This window comes from Rhamphochromis longiceps, linkage group LG11, assembly GCF_057381845.1.
Source record: "Rhamphochromis longiceps isolate RC_006_pf linkage group LG11, R_longiceps_female_GT1.1, whole genome shotgun sequence".
Taxonomy (NCBI): Eukaryota; Metazoa; Chordata; class Actinopteri; order Cichliformes; family Cichlidae; genus Rhamphochromis; species Rhamphochromis longiceps.
In genome coordinates, this window is record NC_140567.1 from 30,972,161 (window position 1) to 30,995,831 (window position 23,671).

At 39.2% G+C, this 23,671-nt stretch overlaps 1 protein-coding gene across 1 annotated transcript; it reads right to left on the reverse strand.

Annotated features, from left to right (window-relative positions):
* Positions 1–7,263: 7,263 nt before the first annotated feature.
* Positions 7,264–23,566, reverse strand: cfap418 (cilia and flagella associated protein 418). Its single transcript, XM_085423626.1, has 6 exons — positions 23,326–23,566; positions 22,947–23,049; positions 20,361–20,425; positions 19,934–19,999; positions 19,624–19,719; positions 7,264–10,216 (listed from the first exon to the last, which is right to left on the reverse strand). Exons 1-6 carry the CDS (start codon positions 23,469–23,471, stop codon positions 10,057–10,059), a joined length of 636 nt encoding a protein of 211 aa, XP_085279752.1. The 5' UTR covers positions 23,472–23,566; the 3' UTR covers positions 7,264–10,056.
* Positions 23,567–23,671: the final 105 nt, after the last annotated feature.

The following is a 23,671-nucleotide window of genomic DNA, read 5'->3' on the forward strand; positions in this document are numbered from 1 at the left end:
AGCAGCCTGTTTCACATTAGCTGTCACTGCTGAGTCTATCACACCACAGAGATGTGAATGGCCTCTGTCCCAAAGCTGTTGTTTCACACTCGCAGCAGGAGAGCCTGGGTTTTCCTCAGATACGATAATTGTTGGACAATATATCAGACGAGCCGGATAACTGCCCCCGGCTGAGCGTCAAAAGGATCCCAGCAGGTCCTAATGCTTTCTGCCAATAAGCAAAGACAATAAACAGTGTGCAGAATTTCTTCACAAACTGTGGTGTGAGGAAGACTGCTTTACCAACATTGGTTCACAAACAAAGAAGTTTGGCAATACTGAGTGACAGCGTGCAAGAAAGCAAAGAACAAGTGTTTTTCAGTTGTCTACTGATGTGATTGTTCCTCTGACAAAAGAATGATGCATTACACAAATAAATAAAACTATTTATTTACTTCTGTGATATTGATTTAAGTCCTTATTTGATAAAATATTTTGAATGAGAAAAGGGGCAATTTTAGTTTCCAGCCAACTCTGTCTCAGATGGTATTCTGTATTTGATGCCATCTTACATGCAGTGATTCCTTAGTTTAGGGGGGATTTGCTCCATTTCCCTTCCTGCTTGTGAAGAACTCTTCCAGCTTATTTAACTTTTTTAGTCTGGTGGAGGTGGGATCCATATAAGAACTGTGAAATACTCCAAAATAAAAGTGATCTCCTTTCTGTTACTTTCTACAGGCCTTTGTAAAACCATGAAGGACTCTGTTGCAGGTATCTCAATCCTGTCTTATTGCTCTTGTTTGCAAGTCAAGTCCATGATGGCTTAAGGTTGAGTCGAGCCCAAGTTAACAGCATTAAAAACCATGTTTACAGCCAGGTATCTATGGTTAGTTTCTCCCCTCACTGCAACTATATAGTGGGTGTTTTTCTGTTAAATCCATCCATATGGACACTATTAAGGCTGACGCGTAAGCGTGTGGCCTTTTGACTGACAGGTATACCAGCATAGAGAGCTGCGTGTTATATGTGTTATATATCACATTGGAACTCTTCAGCAGTTTTTTTTAAAAGGAATAATCTGACAAATGCTATTTTTGTTGCCGACTGGTTGGCCTACTTCATTTTTTTCTGTACTTTTATTTTTCTCTTTCTCCCAGAAGATAGTGTTTGTGTGGGGTTGTGAGTCAGCGGGTTTTACTGCTCCCGTGAGCTCTTCCTGCAGATTCCCACTAGATCTCTGGCTTTTGCACTCGCTCGGCTCATTACCCACCTGTCTATTTAAGGTCCGTCTCAGTCACCCACTCTTCACCAACTCGTACAACTTCAGTTTAGCGTCTTGTTCATGCTTTGCTGGGTGAACTTACTCTCTTCTGTTAGACTCTTCTTGGTGCGTCAACCATTTGTCAGCCAGCTCCCTGAAGAACGAATCCCCTCTGGATCTCCTCCTCTGAAAGAAATACCTACTTTGAGAAAATTTAGCACCAACCAAATTCCCTTGGTTCATTGCTTCAATTTCGATTTGTGTTGTGTTTCGATTTGGCCTTAGCTGATAACTTTGCACTCATTTCTGGTGGCAGCCAAAACAGCAATGCTGAGGCTTCAAAATTCAGAGCCCCAAACTAATGTGTCACAGTCAGTTAAGACACCTTGCAATTTCATGGCCTAGTACATGTCTTATGTTCTTGTCAGGCACAAATTCTATCCACAGCTCCTCAATGCCCAACTATGTGCAATAATGTAGGACCACAACATCTGTGCTCAGAGTGCATGCAGTGATCTTTTCAAAGTGTGGATGGAAAAATAAGATACCAACCAACTGGAAACATTTTGGCGATTAACTGTGTGACAACTTCAACTACCAAACAAGTTGTTTCTGCCTACGGACCCGATGTTCCATCGTCTCACTCACAAGAAACAGATCATACTGCAGATTGGATGCATGAAGAGGCAGATAGAGTGCTATTCTGAGGAGTGGAAAGATCATAACATGCTCTAATTGCATAAACCACAACAAAGATCTCGTGTAAAGATATTTAACCACAGTCATCAGACTAATCAGTTGTACATTATCAGTCTTTTAGTATCCAGCAGCTTTACAACCTTCTAAGTTTTCACGTCAGTCCTTGCTTTGCTTTTAGAAGTTTGTCATGCTCAAGAAAAATTACAGGGTTTGGTTGCGTCTGTGTTTCGATTTGGCCTTAGCTGATAACTTTGCACTCATTTCTGGTGGCAGCCAAAACAGCAATGCTGAGGCTTCAAAATTCAGAGCCCCAAACTAATGTGTCACAGTCAGTTAAGACACCTTGCAATTTCATGGCCTAGTACATGTCTTATGTTCTTGTCAGGCACAAATTCTATCCACAGCTCCTCAATGCCCAACTATGTGCAATAATGTAGGACCACAACATCTGTGCTCAGAGTGCATGCAGTGATCTTTTCAAAGTGTGGATGGAAAAATAAGATACCAACCAACTGGAAACATTTTGGCGATTAACTGTGTGACAACTTCAACTACCAAACAAGTTGTTTCTGCCTACGGACCCGATGTTCCATCGTCTCACTCACAAGAAACAGATCATACTGCAGATTGGATGCATGAAGAGGCAGATAGAGTGCTATTCTGAGGAGTGGAAAGATCATAACATGCTCTAATTGCATAAACCACAACAAAGATCTCGTGTAAAGATATTTAACCACAGTCATCAGACTAATCAGTTGTACATTATCAGTCTTTTAGTATCCAGCAGCTTTACAACCTTCTAAGTTTTCACGTCAGTCCTTGCTTTGCTTTTAGAAGTTTGTCATGCTCAAGAAAAATTACAGGGTTTGGTTGCGTCTGTGTTGCATCACGTCACAGTAAACTTTCACTCTTCATTCGCTCAAAGAAGCTTTTTACACTCCAAAGTGAAGCCTTTTAAAATAATCCACAGAAAATAATTCTGAAAATATTGGTTTTGTATTTTTGAGTGGAAAGCTTTTGCTGTGATCACTTCTTATTTTGTCTGATGACTTTGCAATCACAGCAGCTATTTCACTGACATCTCAGCTAGGAAAAATGATTCACTGACAGCAAAGCAAAGTGCCCGACATGGGCTGAAAGCTGCAGCGCATGCTAATGAATAGGGATGGGTATCGTTTAGGTTTTATCCGATACCGGTGCCAAATCGGTACTTTTGAAACGGTGCCGGTGCTCAAACCGGTGCTTAAAGAATGGAGAACACAAAATTGGTCCTAAAACCTCTCATGGTCAGCTGGTTTTTTGTAAAAAGATAACAAAGTTAGCCTTTTCTGCAGCTATGGGGCATATATGGTATCACTCTTAGCTGGAAGCAGTGCTTAAACAATGGAAAAAACACAAACTTTGTCCAAAAACCTCTCATGTTTAGCTGTTTCCCTCTTTTTCTTTAGTCATTTTAGCCTTTTTGGCCAGGGTGAAGGGAGTATCTGCCATCAAACAAGAAGACAGCCGCATGTAGCTATGATGGTGTTTGCTAGTTCACCTCACATGCATTAATGTAATAACGTGGTACGTAAATTACACATGAACAACATTAAGCTACTCACGCAGAGAAGAACGGCTGCTGCTGCCATCATCATTTCTGCTACACTGGCAGGGCTAGGGGCCAGGACTCTCCTCTTCGGGGTTTTTGGGGGATATTGCTAACTCCGGGTCCGATAACAGGCAACCCACGCACAGTAGATGTGCTCGGTGTGAGGTCTCGCAGCAAGCTATCAAATACGGTGCATTTCTGGGCTTTTAAAAAAAACTCTATGCGTCGCCAGGTGTTTCATCGGATTTGAGGTGTTACCTCCTTTGACAGTATCACCTTAAAGCACTTGTTGCAGGCTGCTGAGTTTGCATATTTTGCTGTGAAGTACAGCCAGACTTTTGACCGCTTCGCCTTGGCCATTTTTAATCTGTAGCTCTGCATAAAAGAACGTACGTACCTGGCCCCGCCTACTATCCTCGGAAACGTAAAATGATTGGCTAGAATCTAAAGTGTATCACAGCTCAGGAAAAAAAAGCACCGAAATAAAGCACCGAAATGTGCGCTGCTTTTCGGTCTGGTTACTACCGTTTATGTCAGAACCGGTGCCATCATGGCACCGGACACCGGTACCCATCCCTACTAATGAATGTTAATGCTTGGAAATAGGACATCTCCTGATGAGATGATGCACATCAATACACTGCTGGTGTGAACACTTACATACAAGAGAAAACAATGGACGCAGGTGTAGCAATGGGTAACGCGGCGTTGTCTTACCCATCACTGCTCAGGAGGACTCATGTTTGAGTCATGATCAAATCATTATTTAAAGGAAGAAAGCAAAAACTGTCATTATGAACAACTCAGCAATGATTTTGCCGGTATTAAACACAATATGTGTGATTATGGAGCGCTGGAGAAGACTGAAGAACATTTATCCACCACTCATCCACCTGTGGCAGATGTGATGCGGTCTAGTTGTTTACTGAAAAACACAAAATCTTCCTGCAAAAGTCTCCACGATTATTTATGTATGACTCGTATTATATAACCACCGATATGCGCTCTACCCTGATATTTGCTGTGCGGCATGATGGCACCATAATATATGGTGTTATTCAACACCTTATATATATGTACATGCTGATTTGAGCTTTCGTGTATATTGGACTTCATGGAAAACAATATGAGGAGGAAAAAGAATGAACTTTTATCTCTTTTTTTTTTTTTTTTTTTTATGTAACACTAAAGGCATGTTATAAAATGCAGTATTCAACTAGGGTACTGTGCAAAAGTCTAGAGTTACCCTGCATTTCTTCACATTTTGCTTTCATACTTTTCAAAGTGGTCTTGAGACATAATTCTCAAGTTTTTGTGAAGGTCTTTCAAATTTTTGGGGGGGAAATGGCTGCTTTTTCACTCATTTTCAGTCCAGCCCACGTACCTCCATCTTTTTAGGAGGAATGTTTTGGGGTGTGTTTTTTTTTATTAAGCAACAGCTTAATTTTTCAGAGATAATAAACACAAAGTCAATGCAATAAAAGCATAACTGGATAGAAAAACACACAAAGCCCCGACCTTAATATTATTGATGCAGTGTGGGATTGTCTTGACAGAGAACACAACAAACAGCAGTCAACATCCAAAGAAGAGTTTTCAATGTTCTTCAAGAAGCCTGGACAGCTGTTACAAGAACGTTTACATAAGACCGGCTGTGTTGAAGAATAAAGGTGATGATATTAATTACTGACTTGCAATTAAATTAAATTCTATTCAATTCAATTTTATTTATACAGCGCCAAATCACAGCAACAGTCGCCTCGAGGCGCTTTATATCGTAAGGTAGACCCTACAAAAATACATACTGAGAAAAACCCAACAATTATATGACAAATGATGTCTGTCTCCTGAATCCAAACTGGAAGCTGGTTCCATAGAAGAGGGGTCTGAAAACTGAAGCCTCTGCTTACCTTTCAAGCACATTAAAATTTATACAATCTTTTTCTTGGCCTATAAACTATATTTCCATAGTTTCAATAAATCCATGCACCCACTCATAGGAAAATATAAAGAAATATAACTTAGGAAGGAGAGCAGAAAACTTTTTCAGAACACTGTAAATTGTTCTTGCATTTAACCAAACCAACACTGAATGTACCCACTCAACCTTTATTACTACTAAAACATACACAAAGTAGCTTCGGCTCATTTTCACCCACACCATCCTGCAAGGCACCCAATGTGCATGAGACCAGTCCCCGAGAAATGCACGATTTGTTTTCTTTTAGAGAAGCTGTGGCTGTAATCTATAGTGTAGCTATTTTAGTGTTTTAATGAGCTGGCTTCTTTAGGGGGAAGCAAAAGGCACAATGCTGAAAAACCAATGTTGATGTGTTTTGTTTTACTGGATTTGTTGGCAGTAAGAATTTGCTAAATAGGTCCAGATTTAAAGCTTTAATCTGAGATAAGATTAGGGTTTCTATGAATAAAGAATAATATACTTTTGCAGTGGGTGCAATTTTTTAAATAAACCCGATGATCTACTGTTTACTTCAAACCATCACCAGGTTTTGTGAACCAAAATCTAAATTTTTTTTTAGATCATCAGTAATTGATTTATGAGATTTTTAATCGACCGTGTTAGCAACTCTCAGCGCATGTCAGGAAAACTCACCTTGCTCCCATTTGCTCACTAAGTACACCACTGATGTGACTCCATGTGGCTTTATCTGTGTTTACAGCTAAACAGCTTAATCTCATTAAACTGTGACTCGACTTTAAAGCGCTGCATAAAAATGATCTCGGAGGCATCAAACTGTCGTCACTTCAAAAGCCATTACTGAAGCTCGACGGTGCAGAAAACTGCAGATTTTCAAGTCACAACATGGAGGAAACGCAGCCTCCTCGAAACGAGACGAGCTGAGATAGCTAATACGCTGTTTCATAGCAGGGCTCTTTGCTGCTTTAGTTCAGTTACTCATTTATATAATATGAAACAGTATTGTGGAAAACGTTACAGCATTAATGTCACGTTGATAGAAGAAAAAAGATGTGTACAATCTCCAAATTGACTAAGACTTGGCTTAAGTCCTGATTAAAAAACGATATATAACAGAGAACATTTACATTTAAATAAAGTTCTGCTGTAAGACGGAGATGGTTTTCATTTTAGATTAAGAAAAGTCTAAGTGGTTAATATTATGCACAAAATACAGAAATACTTATTGTATTGTTATATGTTTTTTTTTTAAAGAATTTTAATTTGTTTTATCATTTTGATTTGAAGTCTTCACTATAAAGCAGGATTAGGAGCTTATTAGGAGTAAATTCAGGTGTGACTCTGCATTTTCAGGGTTGCAATGATGGTTCAGGTATGATTTGTGTTGGACTTTGAGTTTTAAGATTAGTGGTTAAGGTCAGAGTTTCAGTGTAAAACCATCTCGAGGTGTCATATTTTCACTCAGCATTTAATTTACATTATGCGTTAAGTGTTGAACAGATTGTTTGCTCAGGAAATATGTTCTGTATTTATCAACATGTCTTTCCACATTTTATAAAAACGACTCAGTGAAGCCATGCTCTAAAGCTTTGTTGTGATGCTGGGAATGAATGAATGTTTCTCTCTTTGTTGTCACAGCAGTGTTGCGATTTGCTGTAAGACGTTTCAGGTTCGTTACACATTTTAATGCCTGGGTTAACGGAGAAAGGCGATAACCACCGCCACTGTGATACCCCTTTATCTTCACTAAGGTTTTAGGTTTTGTCAAGTCAGCTTAAGTAAAGAGAGCTTGGCTATGTTGCACTTGCTTTGCAGTGCAGCCCTCAGGTTACGTTCAAGATCAACATGCACAAAATCATCACTGACCTACCAAATTTGTATTTTCTTGATGAACATCCACAAGAAATACAGATCCTTAGAAACAATTGTAAAACTTAAAAAACCCCAATAAGTCTTAATATTGACAATTGTTAAAACGGGTAAATCAACTTTCTTACCCTCACATGGTTTAACACCCCCAACGTTGCAGGTGAAAGAATAGAGCATGTTAAAAGAAAACATCTAAGCAACACACGTTTGATGCAATACAAAACTAATTACAGTCAGATCTTAAAGATAGAATGAAGATATTGATGAGTCTTAACTCATCAATATCTTCATTCTTACATGTTTCTCTGGCTTACTTTTCTTGATTTAAATAACCTTTGCTAACAGTTTTACCACTTTTCCAGTCAAAGCGCTTTGAGTGCACACACATTCACACAGCATTTCTTTTAACATTTAAAAAGTTTTTAATACTTAACCCCACTTTTTACACACTGCTATTACTGAATAGCTTGTAATATGCATTTGCTTATTACAGCAAATACACTGGTGTGGAGCCAGATGCTGCTGTCAGAAAGACAAACGGGCATCAGGAAATGTTTCCGGACATTTATCAACATGCAAACTTTTTTTTTTCTTTGCAGTTTTTTTATGGACAACATAATGCATAAAAAGACCCATGGGGTGATTTGGAAATGGTGCCATTACACTGTTTGTCCAACAGAGCAGCTCAAAAGTCACAGTTTACATGCAGCTACTCTCAGCTGAGAGGAGGAGGTGACAAGTGTTGTCTTTGCAGTTTGCAAAATTCACTGCTGGTGAAAAAACAGCGATGCCATAATTTAATTAACTGTAAAGATTAACAGCAGATATAATGTCATAATTATTACACACTAAAATGCAAGGATCTGTTGTGGCCTACCAGAATCAAATATTAACATCCAACATGTATAAAGTCACTTTGGAAATTATACCACAGAGAATTATGAGCTGAATCTGCAGCATCACCTGGTTTTGCAAGTTTTTATCAGGTTTTGGCCTCATTGTTGAGAACTCCTACGGTTGCCTTTGATTGCAAGCAGAAGCTCTCTGCAAGAAAAAAAAAGCCTGTGAGCCCAGCCTGTGGAGGATTTAGCAGCTAAAGAGGAGTCGACAGGAAGTAAATACTTACCTTGACTCGGCGCTTCATTTGGTAGTCCCTAGTCACCATAATTTTCAGATGCCTAATATTCTTTGTAATTGTTTTTGCTTCATATCCCAATTTCCTCTGGATTTTATATCCACACACTCAAATGAGTTGTGATAACTCTGAAAAGAGGTTAATGCTAAACATGTTTACATTCAGATGAGCACAACTCAGAAATTGGGAGAAATAAAGGAAGAAGATGTTTTCTGAAAATGTTCCAATAAGTAATCCCCCCCAAAAAACGCAGCAGCTGAGCAACAGAGCTATAGAGTTTATCTCAGATTTTCTAATTCACTGGGACAGCAAACAACCAAGCAGGTCAAAAAATAAATACAGCCGTTACATCACAAGTGCCATTTGCTCTGTTGTGCTGCAGATGTTTTTCCTCCTTTTACTGCAGAACTTTCATTTTGAACTCCTCTGCCTTCTGGCAGTCAAAGCCTTTTAAGGCCATCTGACATTTTTTAAAAAAGAAACATTATTATGTTGACATTACTGTTTTTAAAAACAGCGAAACTCTGCGCTTGGGTGTAAATTTTGATGCCAGCTGTCAAACTAGAAGTTAACAAACTCTTTAAATACAAAGATACATTTCATAGATCAATTATCAATCAAAATTTTCATTTTATTGATAATTTCAATCATTTTACAGCTACACATTTGGAGAAAAGAAGGACCTGGATTCTAATCTAGTCTGGGCCCCTCTGTGTAAAGCAGGAGTCTCAAACTCACGGCCTGGGGGGCCACTTGCAGCCTACTTGTGGCTCATATATTGATGTGAAGAGATATGATGCAATTTGGCCCTTGAAGTTACTTTTTTGTTAGGGAGGATTTGTTTGTTGTTGAGTGCAATGTTAAAAGAATTTCTTTAAAAAGCCCAAAAATGATTTAATATGACGGTAATATGAGCAGAGAGCACAAACATGCTGAGGGATTGGCTGTGTTAGCTCAGCAAAAGTTATTTGTAAAGAAAACAGTTTTCACTGGCAGTCAAAAACTAATGTGTACACTTATGTCTGCATTTTTATTTTGTTAAATACAAACAAAATTATAGCAGATGTGCTGCCACGTGTGTGGCCAGAGAGAATACCAATTTGTTTATTAGGTAGTTCAATGAAAGACTTCAGTTAAGAGTGAGAAAGAAATGTGTTCACGTTTGCAGTTTTGTCCTGTTGTCCTGGGTGGCTGTAGGAGGCAGAGCAGGTCACCTACTGATCGGAAGGTTGGTGGTTCGATCCCTGGCTCCTCCAGTCTGCATGTCAAGTATCCTTGGGCAAGATACTAACCCTAACTTGCTCTCCGATGCATCCATCGGAGTATGAATGTGTGAATGTACTTAGAAAGCACTATGTATAGATAAAGTGCTTGTGAGAATGGGTGAATGAGGCATGTTGTATAGAGCACTTTGAGTACTCCGGGAGAGTAGAAAAGCGCTATATAAGAATCAGTCCATTTACCATTTATACAATATTTAAATTTTTTTAAAAAAAAACTCCTACATTTTCAGAAATTTTGGAGGGTTTTTTTGTACTACTTGAACAGTCTTTCTAGCACTGAGGGTTAGGGGTTAGGGAAAATCAGTCTTGGTGTTTGCCACAGACCCATCTGAGCTGAGGTTGGTCCCTGAGGTCTGTCGGCTCTAACGTGGAGATCCAGCTGCACTGGCAGGCGTACGCCCGCAAGCCTCTCCTCTTCTTCAGCTTGGTTCCAAGCTTCTGACGTTCCGGCATGTTGTTCCTGCCGGCAGAGAAAGACAGACAGTGAACTTTAATCGTTACAGGGATAAGACCTTACCCTTCCAGCTGCAGCCCTGCAGACAGTCTGCTGGAAGGACAAAATATCTGACATGCACAGATGAAAGTGAGAGAAAAAAAGGATTCTTGCCCTTAAGGAACTTTTAAGCTATGATGCCAAAGTATAGCGACAATAAAGGAATCTTTATCATATGAAACACACTGGCCGACTGGTTCCATTTCTGTGTTTCCAGCAGCTCAGGCAGTGTTTTCATCACACAGCCTCTGACAGACTTCACCAAGGGGAAAATCTAGCAGCTTTAGAGACAGTTTGTAATTTAAAAAAAAAATGTTCTTTGGACACAAACACCACTTTAAACTGATGTCAGTGTTGCTCTGTAACTGGTAGATGGGTACACTCAGTACCTCAGTTTGCTCACAAAGCAACCTCAATTTGTGCAGTCATGGAATCCACAGGATGTTGGAAACAATCCTTTGAGTTTGACACAATGCCATCACATAATTTCTTCAGAGTTGATACAACCGTCCGTTTTAATGCATCACCAGAGCTCTTTGTTATGTTTCAAGAAACCAGTCTGACATGACTTTTGCTCATGCTGGAAGCAGCCACTAAACATGGAAAATTATTTCCTTATAAGAATGAACATGATGGATGACAATAGGGCGACCGTGGCTCAGGGGGTTGGGAATCGCATCTGTAACCGGAAGGTCGCCGGTTCGATCCCTGGGCTCTCTGTCCTGGTCGTTGTGTCCCTGGGCAAGACACTTTACCCTACTGGTGATGGCCAGAAGGGCCGATGGCGCGATATGGCAGCCTCGCTTCTGTCAGTCTGCCCCAGGGCAGCTGTGGCTACAACTGTAGCTGCCTCCACCAGTGTGTGAATGTGAGAGTGAATGAATAGTGGTATTGTAAAGCGCTTTGAGGGTCTCGAAAAGCGCTATATAAATCCAATCCATTATTATTAATAAACAGAAAGGCTGCAGCATTCCAGTAATTAATTAAAAGTAGATAGAAGTTAAAGTACACTTCTACTTCTTTGTTTTCAATCATGTATACACTGTTACAATGATGTATCCTCCATGACAAATATCATCCATATAGTAACCTTTCCAAAAACACAAACAATAATACCAACCTATACTGTGTCAGTTTGGGTTAAAGTAGGGGCCCGTTCTTCGTACCTCGCTAAGTAAGTTAGCTGGATTTGATTGTTGACGATTTCGCGTGATCTTGGATCGTTCGGTTCCCCGAAGCTCATCCGGGACTTGCTGTCATAGCAACAGTAAGCGTAAACCTGCTCGGGAGCAGGTTTACTTTATGTAAACAGGATTAGATCGCGGCCACGCAGGTATGTCCGCTTCATTCATACGAAAGCAACAGCGATATTCCACCACTGTTTCACCATAAATAAATAACATCAATGTAACTAAAGATAATGCAGCACTTGATCCTTTTATTGATTTCACACAGATACATACAGGTCATTTCCTAAAAAAGGGAAATGTACTATTAACATTCTATTACATGTATGTGATTATTATAGATGTAAGTCATATTTCAGAGTAGTAATTGTAAATTACTTCATGTAATCAAGATGAGAGACCACGGCTATAAAAGCGAAGGTGGATTTGGGAAGCCTGTCGCAGTCATATCCTGTCCGTTTACGCGAGCCACCCATTGCGGAAGGTGCAAGATTGATAAGGAGAGTCCTCAGAATTCAGCGTATATTGCGGGACAGACAGGATCCTTTAGCTCAGCGCGACAGTGTGCTCATAGAGAGATATCGATATTCCTGTGAGGGTATTATTCACTTAACCAACTTGTTGACGAGGGGGTGCAGGACCACCACCTGTCTTTTTTTTTGCTCTGCCCTTTTCTTGGTTGCTGTTATGAACAAACAAACAGAGTATTCCAGGGTCTCTTTCCAAGAGACGACAAGCAATATAAGTGATAAATATTACCATTCTGTAGAATATTCTTATATTTCACTTTTACTTGTTCCCATGTTCTAGTGGGTCCTGTTGTGGCTCTAATGTGAAAGAGGATATAATATAACATATTATAATATAATATAATGTAATATAATATTGGGTAATATAGTGTGATATGATAAATCTACCCTACCGCCTACTGGTGTTGGCCAGAGGGGCCGATGGCGCAATATGGCAGCCTGGCTTCTGTCAGTCTGCCCCAGGGCAGCTGTGGCTACAACCGTAGCTGCCTCCACCAGTGTGTGAATGTGAGAGTGAATGAATAGTGGCATTGTAAAGCGCTTTGGGTGCCTTGAAAAGCGCTATATAAATCCACTCCATTATTATTGTTATTATTAAATTACTTACGAGTTTAATTTGTCAGCAACTTTCTGCCAGCCCTCTCTCCTTGCTTTTGCAGCCTTTGCAGTATTCCCTTGCGTTTTAATTAAACTCTGAAACTCCTGAAATCCCTCACTCAAGAGTTCTTGCTCTGCTGCCGAAAAATACCGAGCGCGCTCCTTCGACATTTTCGCCGACCAATCAGAGGGTTGCCAATCAATGTTTCTACTATCGATGCGTAGCCCCTTTTACAACACCCAGTGATCTCACATTACTTCATCCAGCTGTACTAATCGTCAACAGCAGGTGTGTTTGGAGAACCGGAATAGCGAGCTCACGGTTAGCGCAATGATTTGGTCTTGGATGTGTCATTTGATCTTGGATGTAGTAAGCGACGTAAGAAGAACGGGCCCCAGGTCTTTTCACTTTTACATCAGCGGATCTTACATCCGTCAGTACTGAAACTCTGCAACTTAGGAAACACTGAGTTAAAGTCCTGGCTTTAGCATGAGGAGAGAAAAAATGTGAATTTTAATATCCTTACATAGAATAACATCATGAAATTGAATGGGCTAGATAAAGGAATCAAAGTCATTCATCGGAAATAACTATATAATGACTTATTTTTTATCTTTTAAATATACAGTGATTAACAACCACCAGTGCCCACAAACTCTTTAATCAAACCTTTTCATGTTTCCGAATTTCCAAAAAAAGCTGAAAAGAAAATAGTAAAGCACATTATCATTATTTTTTGAATAGATGGATGCATGGATGATTACTTTTTGATGAAGATGCTAAATTACAGTTCTTTGTTAGTTTTAGTTGTTAAATGTCTGGGTTGATATATTTCTGAGAGGTCCAAAGTGCCGGCTCTAATTTGGGTAGAAAAACACGAATTTGGTTTGTTATTTGCTTATAAATGCAAATGTCATTTTTAGGTTTAAACAAGTCTTTGACCGATTTCTGAATTTTTTGTATTTCTTTGTTTTTATGACAGGTGGTCGAATATATGTGTTAAGCACTGCGTTAAACACTGTAATTAAATATGAAACATTTGATTTAGACATGAAAACGTAAAATCAAACATATTTAAAGTTTACACCGGTAATAGTCCAATATGAATAATCCTGACCCACTGACCTAGATTCATCTATAACAGTACCCTGATCTTCGCTAAATAAAAATGCATGCTTCTGCGTGACAAATGAATACAGACAGTCATTAACATTACGCTCAAGTGTACTTAACATGTATTTTCCTCTAGCTTTGTGCTGTTTGAGGTTGATGTTTTTTTAACTTCTGCTTTATGCTTGAAATAAAATCTGCGTCATGCAGGTCACCCCATAATAATTTATGAGTAGAAAATTATGCAAACAATTCTAAATTTGCATACTGTGCCACTCCCTTTTGCTTTTAAAATTATAGGCACAGCAGACATGCACTTCTATCACTGTTAATGTCCTGGTGTAAGCCTCTTAATTAAGAAGAAACAACAACCGTGTGGGTAGTAATGGATGCATAAGCTACACATGACCAGGCAAATGTCAAATTAGTGTGAAAGGAAAATCACCTACTCAGACCACTGAGGACAGAAAACACGATATTCCTCATTAACAAATTATGGGTAAACTACTTAATGTACTATTCAGACAAAAACAATGAATTTAATTCGTTCAACACAGATCAAGTGTGAAATTAAATTACAGCTCGGTAGCTTAACCCTCCAGTAAAATGTGTTTGAATAGATTATAGCATAACTTTTATTTTAATCTGTCACCAGGTCTGTAAAAAAAAAAAGTAAATTTGCATGTGAATATGTTTTCCCTACATTTACATTTAGAGGCTATGAAGTGCATATGTACATGCCTCCGATGTGATGTTTCTATTAATTTTTTTTTTAAACTTCACCTTTTGTAGCTGAAAGGTCGAAGCTCTACTCCTAACGGACTGAAGCTTTATTGAGGATAACACTGACGTGATGACATGAAGGGCAAACTCATCATCCTGAGTGCTCCTGAGTGCTTCAAAGTGCTCTGAACCTAAAATCACACTAAAAGTAAATTGCACACTTGTGGAGTAAAAACATTGCTAAGTGCTGACATGCCATTGGTGTGGACGTATATCTTTGGGTATATCCTGGTGTGAAAACTTGACACATTTACAGCCTTCTTAACATCTCATAATGTCTTTCCAAGCACTAAAAGCCTTCTGGACACATACATTTAGGTTTCCTGCACTTTCCAGTGAAAAACACTTTAAGACCGTCTTAAGCTTCACAGAGCCAGCTTCACCGTTTCTATATACTCTGGAAACCTTTCATAATCAGAGGATTTCTGGTGTTTTACCCGCACACTAACAACAACTCATTTAGATGTATTAGATCTTTTGTGTATGTACTTATATATTAATTCCGATATTACTCATAAATCACCACCTACCCACCTACCTATCGATCGATCTATCCTACATGCATATCTGTGTTGTCTTTCAGAAGGAAACTATATAGACCCAAGCACCAAACAGCTCCTCTATTACAACTTTATATTTTATGTCACGAGATTGAGAATATCTCCCTTCTACTTAGCAGAAGTTAGGTGAAAAGATGTAGAAGACAACTTTGATGGGCATCTAAACAAAAGCCTTTTTATCAAAAAAAAAATTGAAGGAAACATTTTCTCTGCAGTCTTCAAGACTACAAGGCAGCAGATCTAACCACAGCCACATCATGCTTACTATTGTGGGAACCACAAGTTTTTAATTCCCAGACTTCCATGCAAATAAGCTCACCATGCAGTATAGGCGTAACCCCATGGGAAACATGCTTTGCTTTGGACAAAGACTGGATTTAAAACTGTAGTTACATATTTGCCTAACAGGTGAAAGACCCCTCATATGAAACACCAATCTCTTGGGCAGCTGTGTCAGGAAGGGCATCTGCTGCAAAAATCTGCCAGATTAAGCGTGTGGAGATAACTGCTGTGGTGACCCATTGTGAATAAGGAGCACCTGAAAGTAGCTTTATGTGTGATCTAGACATCTACTAAACTTTCCCCTCTGAACCACAATGAACATGATTTTAATCTCGACAGCTCTGTACCATTTACACACCCTTTCAGACCCATAATCAACAGAAAATTGCTCAGTGGGATATGGATGACTGGCTGAAATTAGGTTGAATTCGTGTTAGTGTAAAGGCCTGAAATGCCAACCTTTCTCTTTTCAACTCAATTCAGATTTATTTTTAAAAGAGACTTAATCCACAAAATAATGTCCATAGACATCTGGTACATGGGGGAGCAATTTTTCTTCATTAATGAGGTTATTTTGTTTCCATTGTCAAAGTGAGAATATGTCTAGATTGAGTTTCCCTTATTCGGAAAGGATCAGATGGAATGCTTTAAGATCACATTGCCAACTGATGCAAATCAATTCCGTTTTTGAGGAATTAAGGCAATTTTATAAGGATGGTACTGGACCAGAATTTCACCATCAGCTAATCTACTAACAAATTTGACTTCAATCAAATCTCCAATAATATTAAAAGAAATGTAGAAACAATCATGAATCAGTGTCTTAGCACCATCAGCCCTAACCCAATTTCCCTCGGGATGAATAAAGTATTATCAATCAATCAGTTTACACCTACGTATTTCCAGCTATTGAAATGGAAGAGAATCGATCAACTTGAAAAGAGAAAGTCACCTGCAAACAGTAGAACAATGCAGTCACACCATGTGCAGATACAAATGCTGGCAACGACATCATCCACACTGTAGGCTCTCCATACATTCGACACAGACGTTAATCAGCCTCAGTGTTCAGTTAAACCCTCAGTTCCTTTATTTATTTATTTATTTGCCTTTACAGTAGCTCTCAAACTTTTACTCAAATACTTACTTTACTTAAATAATGGTCAGACACCTTAGTCTCACTTCATACTTTTCACCTGATTATCCGTGGCCCATTAGTGTGACCCGCCATAGTCTAAGAACCGCCGCTATAACGAGTGACAGCGTCACCAGAAGTCAACCTTTGCCCCTCCTGTAGCTGCACGTGCGGACAAAATGACACCATTACCCGTTGTAACATTAATGGACGTCACCTGTGTGCTGTTATCTGAATGGTATTCTACTGCTTTAGTATTAAAATTATGGAAAGCTCATTTCTCACATCATCATCCATCCATCCATTCGCTTCCGCTTATCCTTTTCAGGGTCGCGGGGGGCGCTGGAGCCTATCCCAGCTGTCATAGGGCGAGAGGCGGGGTACACCCTGGACAGGTTGCCAGTCTGTCGCAGGGCTAACACACAGGGACAGACAACCATTCGCACTCACATTCACTCGCACATTCACACCTAGTGACAATTTGGATTATCCAATTAACCTATCCCTACAAGCTGCATGTCTTTGGACGGTGGGAGGAAGCCGGAGTACCCGGAGAGAACCCACGCAAACACGGGGAGAACATGCAAACTCCACACAGAAAGACCCCGGCCTGATGGTGGAATTGAACTCAGGACCTTCTTGCTGTGCGGCAACAGTGCTAACCACCGTGCCACCGTGCTGCCATCACATCATCATAAGTAGATAAAAGCATGAGGATGAACCTGTTTGTGTAGTTCAAACTGCATTCACAATATCACATATTACTAATTATTTATGTCCTCATGAACTTTGTTTTCATATATTTTCTGAGCAACAGAAAGAAATCTATGAACTGGGATGTAAACACAAGCAACAAGAGTAAAAACAGACTGGTGCTTGTCTGACAAGTAGCACGACTCACAGATAACTAAGACATTATGTGAATTCTGTCAAGAGAAAGTTTACAGAAAGAAAACCTAATATGCTCACATTTATATAACTGTGATACTCAGTCTGTAAGCTTGTACCAGCAGTCTGCTTAGTTTATAGTTTTCTGGAGAGGCTTAACAAGGGTGTGGGAGTAGGATAGTGTGGTTGTTTATATTCTAGTCACAAAGATCTGCAGATGCTGAGTTGTTTCCATTGGGGAAAGATAACTGCTCTTATCAGTCATTAGGACTGTGGGTGGATTAATGAGGGCTGACCATGTTTTACAATGTGCCCTGTTCTACTTTACTCAGAGTTCAGCTCGTCTAGAAGGAAAAAAAACAAAAACATATACATTTAAAAGTAGCTCCACAGAACATTACTGCCCCCGTCTGGTCAAGCACAAAAACCCAATAAATCTTGAGAAAAAATAATAATATAATTTTCTTAAAACGCATAAACATTTAAATTCAATTTTTATGCCATGTGATTCGTTTTTATATTGCGCCAATTCAAAAATGGTCACCTTAAGGTGCTTTATGTGGTAAAGGTAATGACACCAACAAGTTCACTGTCCCAAATATGGGAACAAGTGAAAAACACTGTTTTGGTCGATGTAGCCATTCCATGCACTAAGACTGAAATACTGAGATACTGAAAGGGTTCTGTAATAGAGCAATGAAAGACTTTTATAATTCACTTACATACTTACAATGTGAGTAGACTATAATAATTAGAACATTCATTCAATATCCCCAAAAAATCCAGCCTTCCTGACATTATATGTGAGTAAGAGTTGTGGATAATTTGGAGTCTCACACTTAACAAGGTTGGTATTAAGATAAACATCCAGGAAATTCCTTATAAAATAATAAAAGGCAGCACAGAGGCTTTTAATACTGTAAAATAGGATTTCATGACTCATTCTTTTTTTTTATGTTATTTGGGTACAAATGTGTTTGCTCATACTTGATTGGCCAGTAAAGCCTCATTCCAGATGATGATGTCATGTTCAGAGTTTGTTTTTTTTTGTCCCTCTGCTGCATTAATAAAGTGGCCTCATTCAGTTTCACACTGTTACCTGTCAGAACAAGGCGCACAACTCAGTACGCGCACATCAAACAGCTAAAGTCCACAACAACTGATCTGCACTTATGTGTAACAGACTACTTTATCACTGCTCCCTGGCTTTGCGGGGAAGGTGGGGTGAATACAGTTGAAACTCACACAGGGGATCTCAGTGTGTGTGTGTTATGGATCATCAAATTGATGCCACATAAGTCGAAAAAGTGGTGAGAACAATGAAATGCTGTGCAAATTCACTTCTGTACAGCCCCACTGGTACTGGTTTGTAACCTAGGATCCCCAATAAGGACGACAATAAGTGTGTGTGTGTGTGTGTGTGTGTGTGTGTGTGTGTGTGTGTGTGTGTGTGTGTGTGTGTGTTGGGGGAGGGGGGTCACAAGATAAAACCGGTAGCAGGTTTAAAAATATGTATGGCAAATTTATAGACAAATATATCCTTTTCCTTGCAAGTTTTTGTATTTTGTTTTTATGTGTTCAAGAGGAAAAATGAAGCAGAAAAAAATCTGTTTTATCTGAAAAGTGATAAAACAGAATAGCTTGAGTCTCAAGAGACCAAGCTATTCTAGAGACTAAAATGCCAGAGTGGGGTCATTTTATTATACTTTTTCTGATGGCTTTACTCGTGTTTATCTCACCTCTAGTGTTTCATTTATATGTGACAGATATTCTAAAATGTTCTAATAGACTTAAACGTGACTGAAAACTAGAATTATGTAAAAAGTAATCAAAACATTTTCATCATCAACTTTAGCAACAAGCCTTATGCAGCTGCACATCCTACTATTCTAAGTCATCATAATTCCTGTAAAAAACTACAAAAGTTTCAATGAAAAGTTGCAGATAGAGTTCAAATATTTAAAAATAATCACTGCTGGGCTCGTAAATTATCCCGATCAATCACTTGAAGGTTATAGGCTGACCAAAAACCAAAGTTTTTAACAAGTACTAGCAGAGCACACTAAACTGCATATACAGTCTGTAGAGGCTAAGCTTGCGCTTGAAGCCAGTGAGGTGTTCGTGTGTCTACCTTAAATACATTCCCATAGACACACCATATGTAAAACACAAAAGGTGACCACTAGCGCCATACATAAGGAGCAATTTAAATCTGCTACTCGTGTTCCTCTTTAAAACTTCTTTAATCACGCATTTTCTTGTCAAGATGAGAAAAACATGGCATCGAGCCTGCAGACTCACCTGAGGAACAGGTAATTACAGGTTGAATCCCACTCACAGTCATCAAACATCAGCACCCGAAAGTCGCAGGATATACACCTCAGCTGGTCACATGATCTATTGGTATACAGTCAGTTATTATTTGCAATAGGCAATGAATACACACTATAGGTAATCACTCATTGGTCTATAATCATTTGAAAATGCACCGTGGTATAATTTATTTAAACTAATAAAAAGTATGTTGTGGATCCTAGAGTTCTACATCTTTATAAACCAGGACCAGACGAGACCTGACAGACGCTCTCAGTATGAAATTACTTTTTCACACCTCTTGGATGCGGCTGTTCCGACACCATTTGCGACAGAGCTCCCGCCAATAAAAACAGGACAGCACCTGGATGCAGAACACGCAGTGCAGATTGTGTCCAGACAAACAGAAAGAGCAAGAAAATCAAAATCCTGCATAAACAGGATACACAGCCTGAACAAACACACAACCTGGTTGTTACTTTTATATTTAATATAAAGACTTTTATCTGGCCACTGATACGCTTCCACATAATATGTTACTGACTTTTATCTTGGTTAACTATCCTTCATACACTGATTTAGTAAATATCCAAACTTATGGCACATGTAGAAATGCTAACTCGGAGACAAATGCAGTTTAACTTCCTTGCATCCTGTGATTATTGCATGCCTGCATGTTTTTGTTGTTTGTTTGTTTTTAATTTTGAATAAACTAAAAGACTTACTTTCTTCCTCCTGACTGAGATGGAAGCCTCTTTTCCACATGTGGCCCTTTAGGAAACTGCTCAGCCTAAAATGAAAGGTTAAAAAAAGAAAAGAAAAAAAGAGTTATTTCTTTCTTAAACTGTGAATAGAATTCAACCAAATAAAACCTACATTTATCGCCACCTGCTCCTCCCCATCCCTCTTGTGTATGTGTAGTTATAATCAAGTAGAGCTGTCACAAAGAGGACATTTGAAAACCCAGGTGTATGTTTATGGCTCTTACTGTTTATTCATAATGCAGGTAAAGACTTGGAGATGAGACAGGTGCATCATAATAATGTCTGACTGTGAAGGCAGAAGCTGAACCTATCGGCACTTTAAGTGTTTCACATAATCGTATTCTTCCACCTGCCTCTTCTTAGAACCCGCTCCTGGTGCCTGAGCTGCATCCTCTTTGTACCAAACGTAGCTGGTCACAGCCAGTTTTAGTGTTGTGGGTCAGAGTGACCGAGTTTCCCTCTGTCAGAGGACCAGAGCGGCTGAGTCATGTGTTATTTAGAGGATCTGAAAAATAATTTGGACATAAGAATTTGAGCCGTACCTAAATTAATAGATTTTGCCCCCACTTGAAAAAAAAAAATCCTTTGAGTATCTGGTTCTCCAGCTTGAAATGCTCCGATGTGTTTACCTGCTGGTCACTAACTTTCTTTTTATTGGTCAAATTGGTTGATCATAGCTTTTCTGTTAAATTGATGCTGAACTGAACAATTTCTAAGGCACAAAAGCAAAACAGAGGAAAAAATTTAACAAATTGCATTCGCAGGGAACTACAGTGTATTAGGAACAGATATTTCCTGTGTGTGTGTGTGTGTGTGTGTGTGTGTGTGTGTGTGTGTGTGTGTGTGTGTGTGTGTGTGTGTGTGTGTGTGTGTGTGTGTGTTTGGGGTTCTTTGTGGCAGCAATTTATTTAATTAGTGTAATTGTTTCATATAGCACATTTTTTGGCTTGGTCTTGCCTAATAAGTCAACTTGTCACATCATCCATTTAGTTAATAGCTGACACACATTAAATATTTGGAATTTTGTTACTGGAAACTGTGTATCCTCTACTTTTATTATATATTTTCCCTCACTTTCTGCAAAATTAACACGATTAGCTAATGCAACTCCTTTGAGAATAGTTTCAAACAATAATTTTCTGTTTTTTCCCCTCAGTATACCTGTCTATCAGCTCAATTATCCAAGTTAAGGCTACTACCTGCTTCATTCATTGGGCACTGTAAGACTGTGGTTCTCAAACTGTGGCTCATGAACAATCAGAGTACCGTACTTTCAAGCAACATTAGAGATTTATCAAAGTAACTTAAAGTTTTACCCTAAAAAGCGGTTCACTTCTTACAAGAATACACTGCGATGGTAACTTGTGCTGCAAATCAACACGTATAAAAATCACTTTTTGCTGACCAATCAGTTTCCTAAAAAGCAGTGACCACAGAAAAGTGGCACCTGGTGTGCTCTTCTGCAGCTGTAGCTCATCTGCTTCAAACTTTGATGTTTTGTGCATTTAGAGATGTTCATCTGCATTCCTGGTCTCACACAAGTGGTTTTTTGAGTAACTGTTGCCTTCCATTCAGCCCACAGCCTTAATCCTCTTACCTCTCTGGGTCAAGGCATTTTGACCCCGAAAACTGCTGCTCTCTGGATATTTTCTCTTTTCCAGAAAATTCTCTGCAAAGATGGTTGTGTAAGAAAATCCTAGCAGATCAGCGTTTTATGATATACGTAGACCAGCTAGACCCAGACCATGTCACCAATGACTATGCCACATTCAAAAATCACTAAAATCATCTTTCTTCTGATTCTCTGCTTGAACTTAAGGAGCTTGTCTAGACCATCAGCATGCTTAAATGCATTGACTGTATGCCGTGTGATTGGCTATTTAGATTGGATTTGCATTAACAACCACTTGACTGGTGTATACCTAATGAAATGGCTGGTGAATGTATATAGGGCCTTCCAAGGCTTACTGACTAAAGCACTAAACCACACATATTCCTATCAGGCACTGCTGACAAATGCCGGGTTGACTTATGAGGGTAATAACTACCTTTGTGTAAGTGCTTAACCTGAATGCAGATATTGAGATAAATAAATCTTGACATTTTGAACTTACTCTGTGGTCCTACACGAAAACAAACATGTGAAGTGAAACTAGTTGAATAAATATACTTATTGCTAAAGCTTGATAAAATCTCTGGGGCATGCCAGCCTGAGGGCCAACACCAGCTCTTGGTAAGATTTTATGAGGATCCCGAGCCTGACAAAGAAGAAAGAACAACTCTGCATTTCATTCATCCACTTCATCACTTCAGACATGATACAGCAGTGCAAAATAAGATTATGGGACCACAACGCAAGATTAAGTCTTCCTAACAATTTCAGATACAAGCAGTGCCAGCTCAGCATCAGTTAAAAACTTAAAGTATATGACAGCAGTGTGCCCCTCAATCATATGCAAGACTTAAAAAATGTTTTAAGGTGTAATTCACTTCTTGTAATTCACAGTTCTCTTTCCAGAATTCAGAACGGGTTCAAGTCAATCTTACCTTTGGCTGAGGGAAAGGACTGCAGTCTTCCTCCTGTAATTCCTCCAGCAGGGCGTCAATATCCTCAGTGACACTGTTCACTGACCGTTTAGGCTTTGTGGCACTAAATCAGAAACAAATACATGGATTAGTGTCTTGGAGTTGTAGCAGGTGCTGGTGACAGATATTAATGACTGTTTTTAAGAGCAAACCTCTGTATCTACAATAACCCATATTCTGCATATTTCGGCAGTTTCTAGTATAATTTGAAAACGCTGAAGTCATTGAATATAAACTGAACTGATCATTAAGTTTATTAAATTGTAGCAATGCATGGAAGCTGAAGTAATGCTCAGCTAACTTATACCTGACATGTGCTAGCCAAGTTAGCTTTGTTTACCCGTGCTTTTTCTGTCCGTCTTTGTCTTTCTCGTCTTTTCCAGCCACATTTGAGTTGGTGCGAGCCGCTGAGGACGCGATTGAAACGTTGCGACAAAACTTTTTCTCGACTTCATCCAGCAACTTGTCCAAATCTTCATCATCCATCGTAAAGAGTTCCTCCCACAGAATGCTGTACCCCCACCCCAGCTAATCAGCACAAGCTAGCGGCCGAAACCATGAGAGCGTTTATCGTTGCTAAGCAACAGCGGAACATAGCGGAAGCCGAACTGCGGAGTCTTCAAAATAAAAGTCTAAATCGACTCATGCTCAAAGAAAGTTTTAATTTATACTTGACATTAGGTATT

Excerpts from the sequence above, each read along its gene's own strand:
- cfap418 (XM_085423626.1), bottom strand. The coding sequence starts at position 23,471 with ATGGATGATGAAGATTTGGACAAGTTGCTGGATGAAGTCGAGAAAAAG. Across the intron at positions 20,000-20,360 it reads TCTCAGTCAGGAGGAAGAAA|GTGCTGTCCTGTTTTTATTG; the intron begins GTAAGTCTTTTA and ends TTCTGCATCCAG. Across the intron at positions 19,720-19,933 it reads GGAACAGCCGCATCCAAGAG|ATCATGTGACCAGCTGAGGT; the intron begins GTGTGAAAAAGT and ends GTATACCAATAG.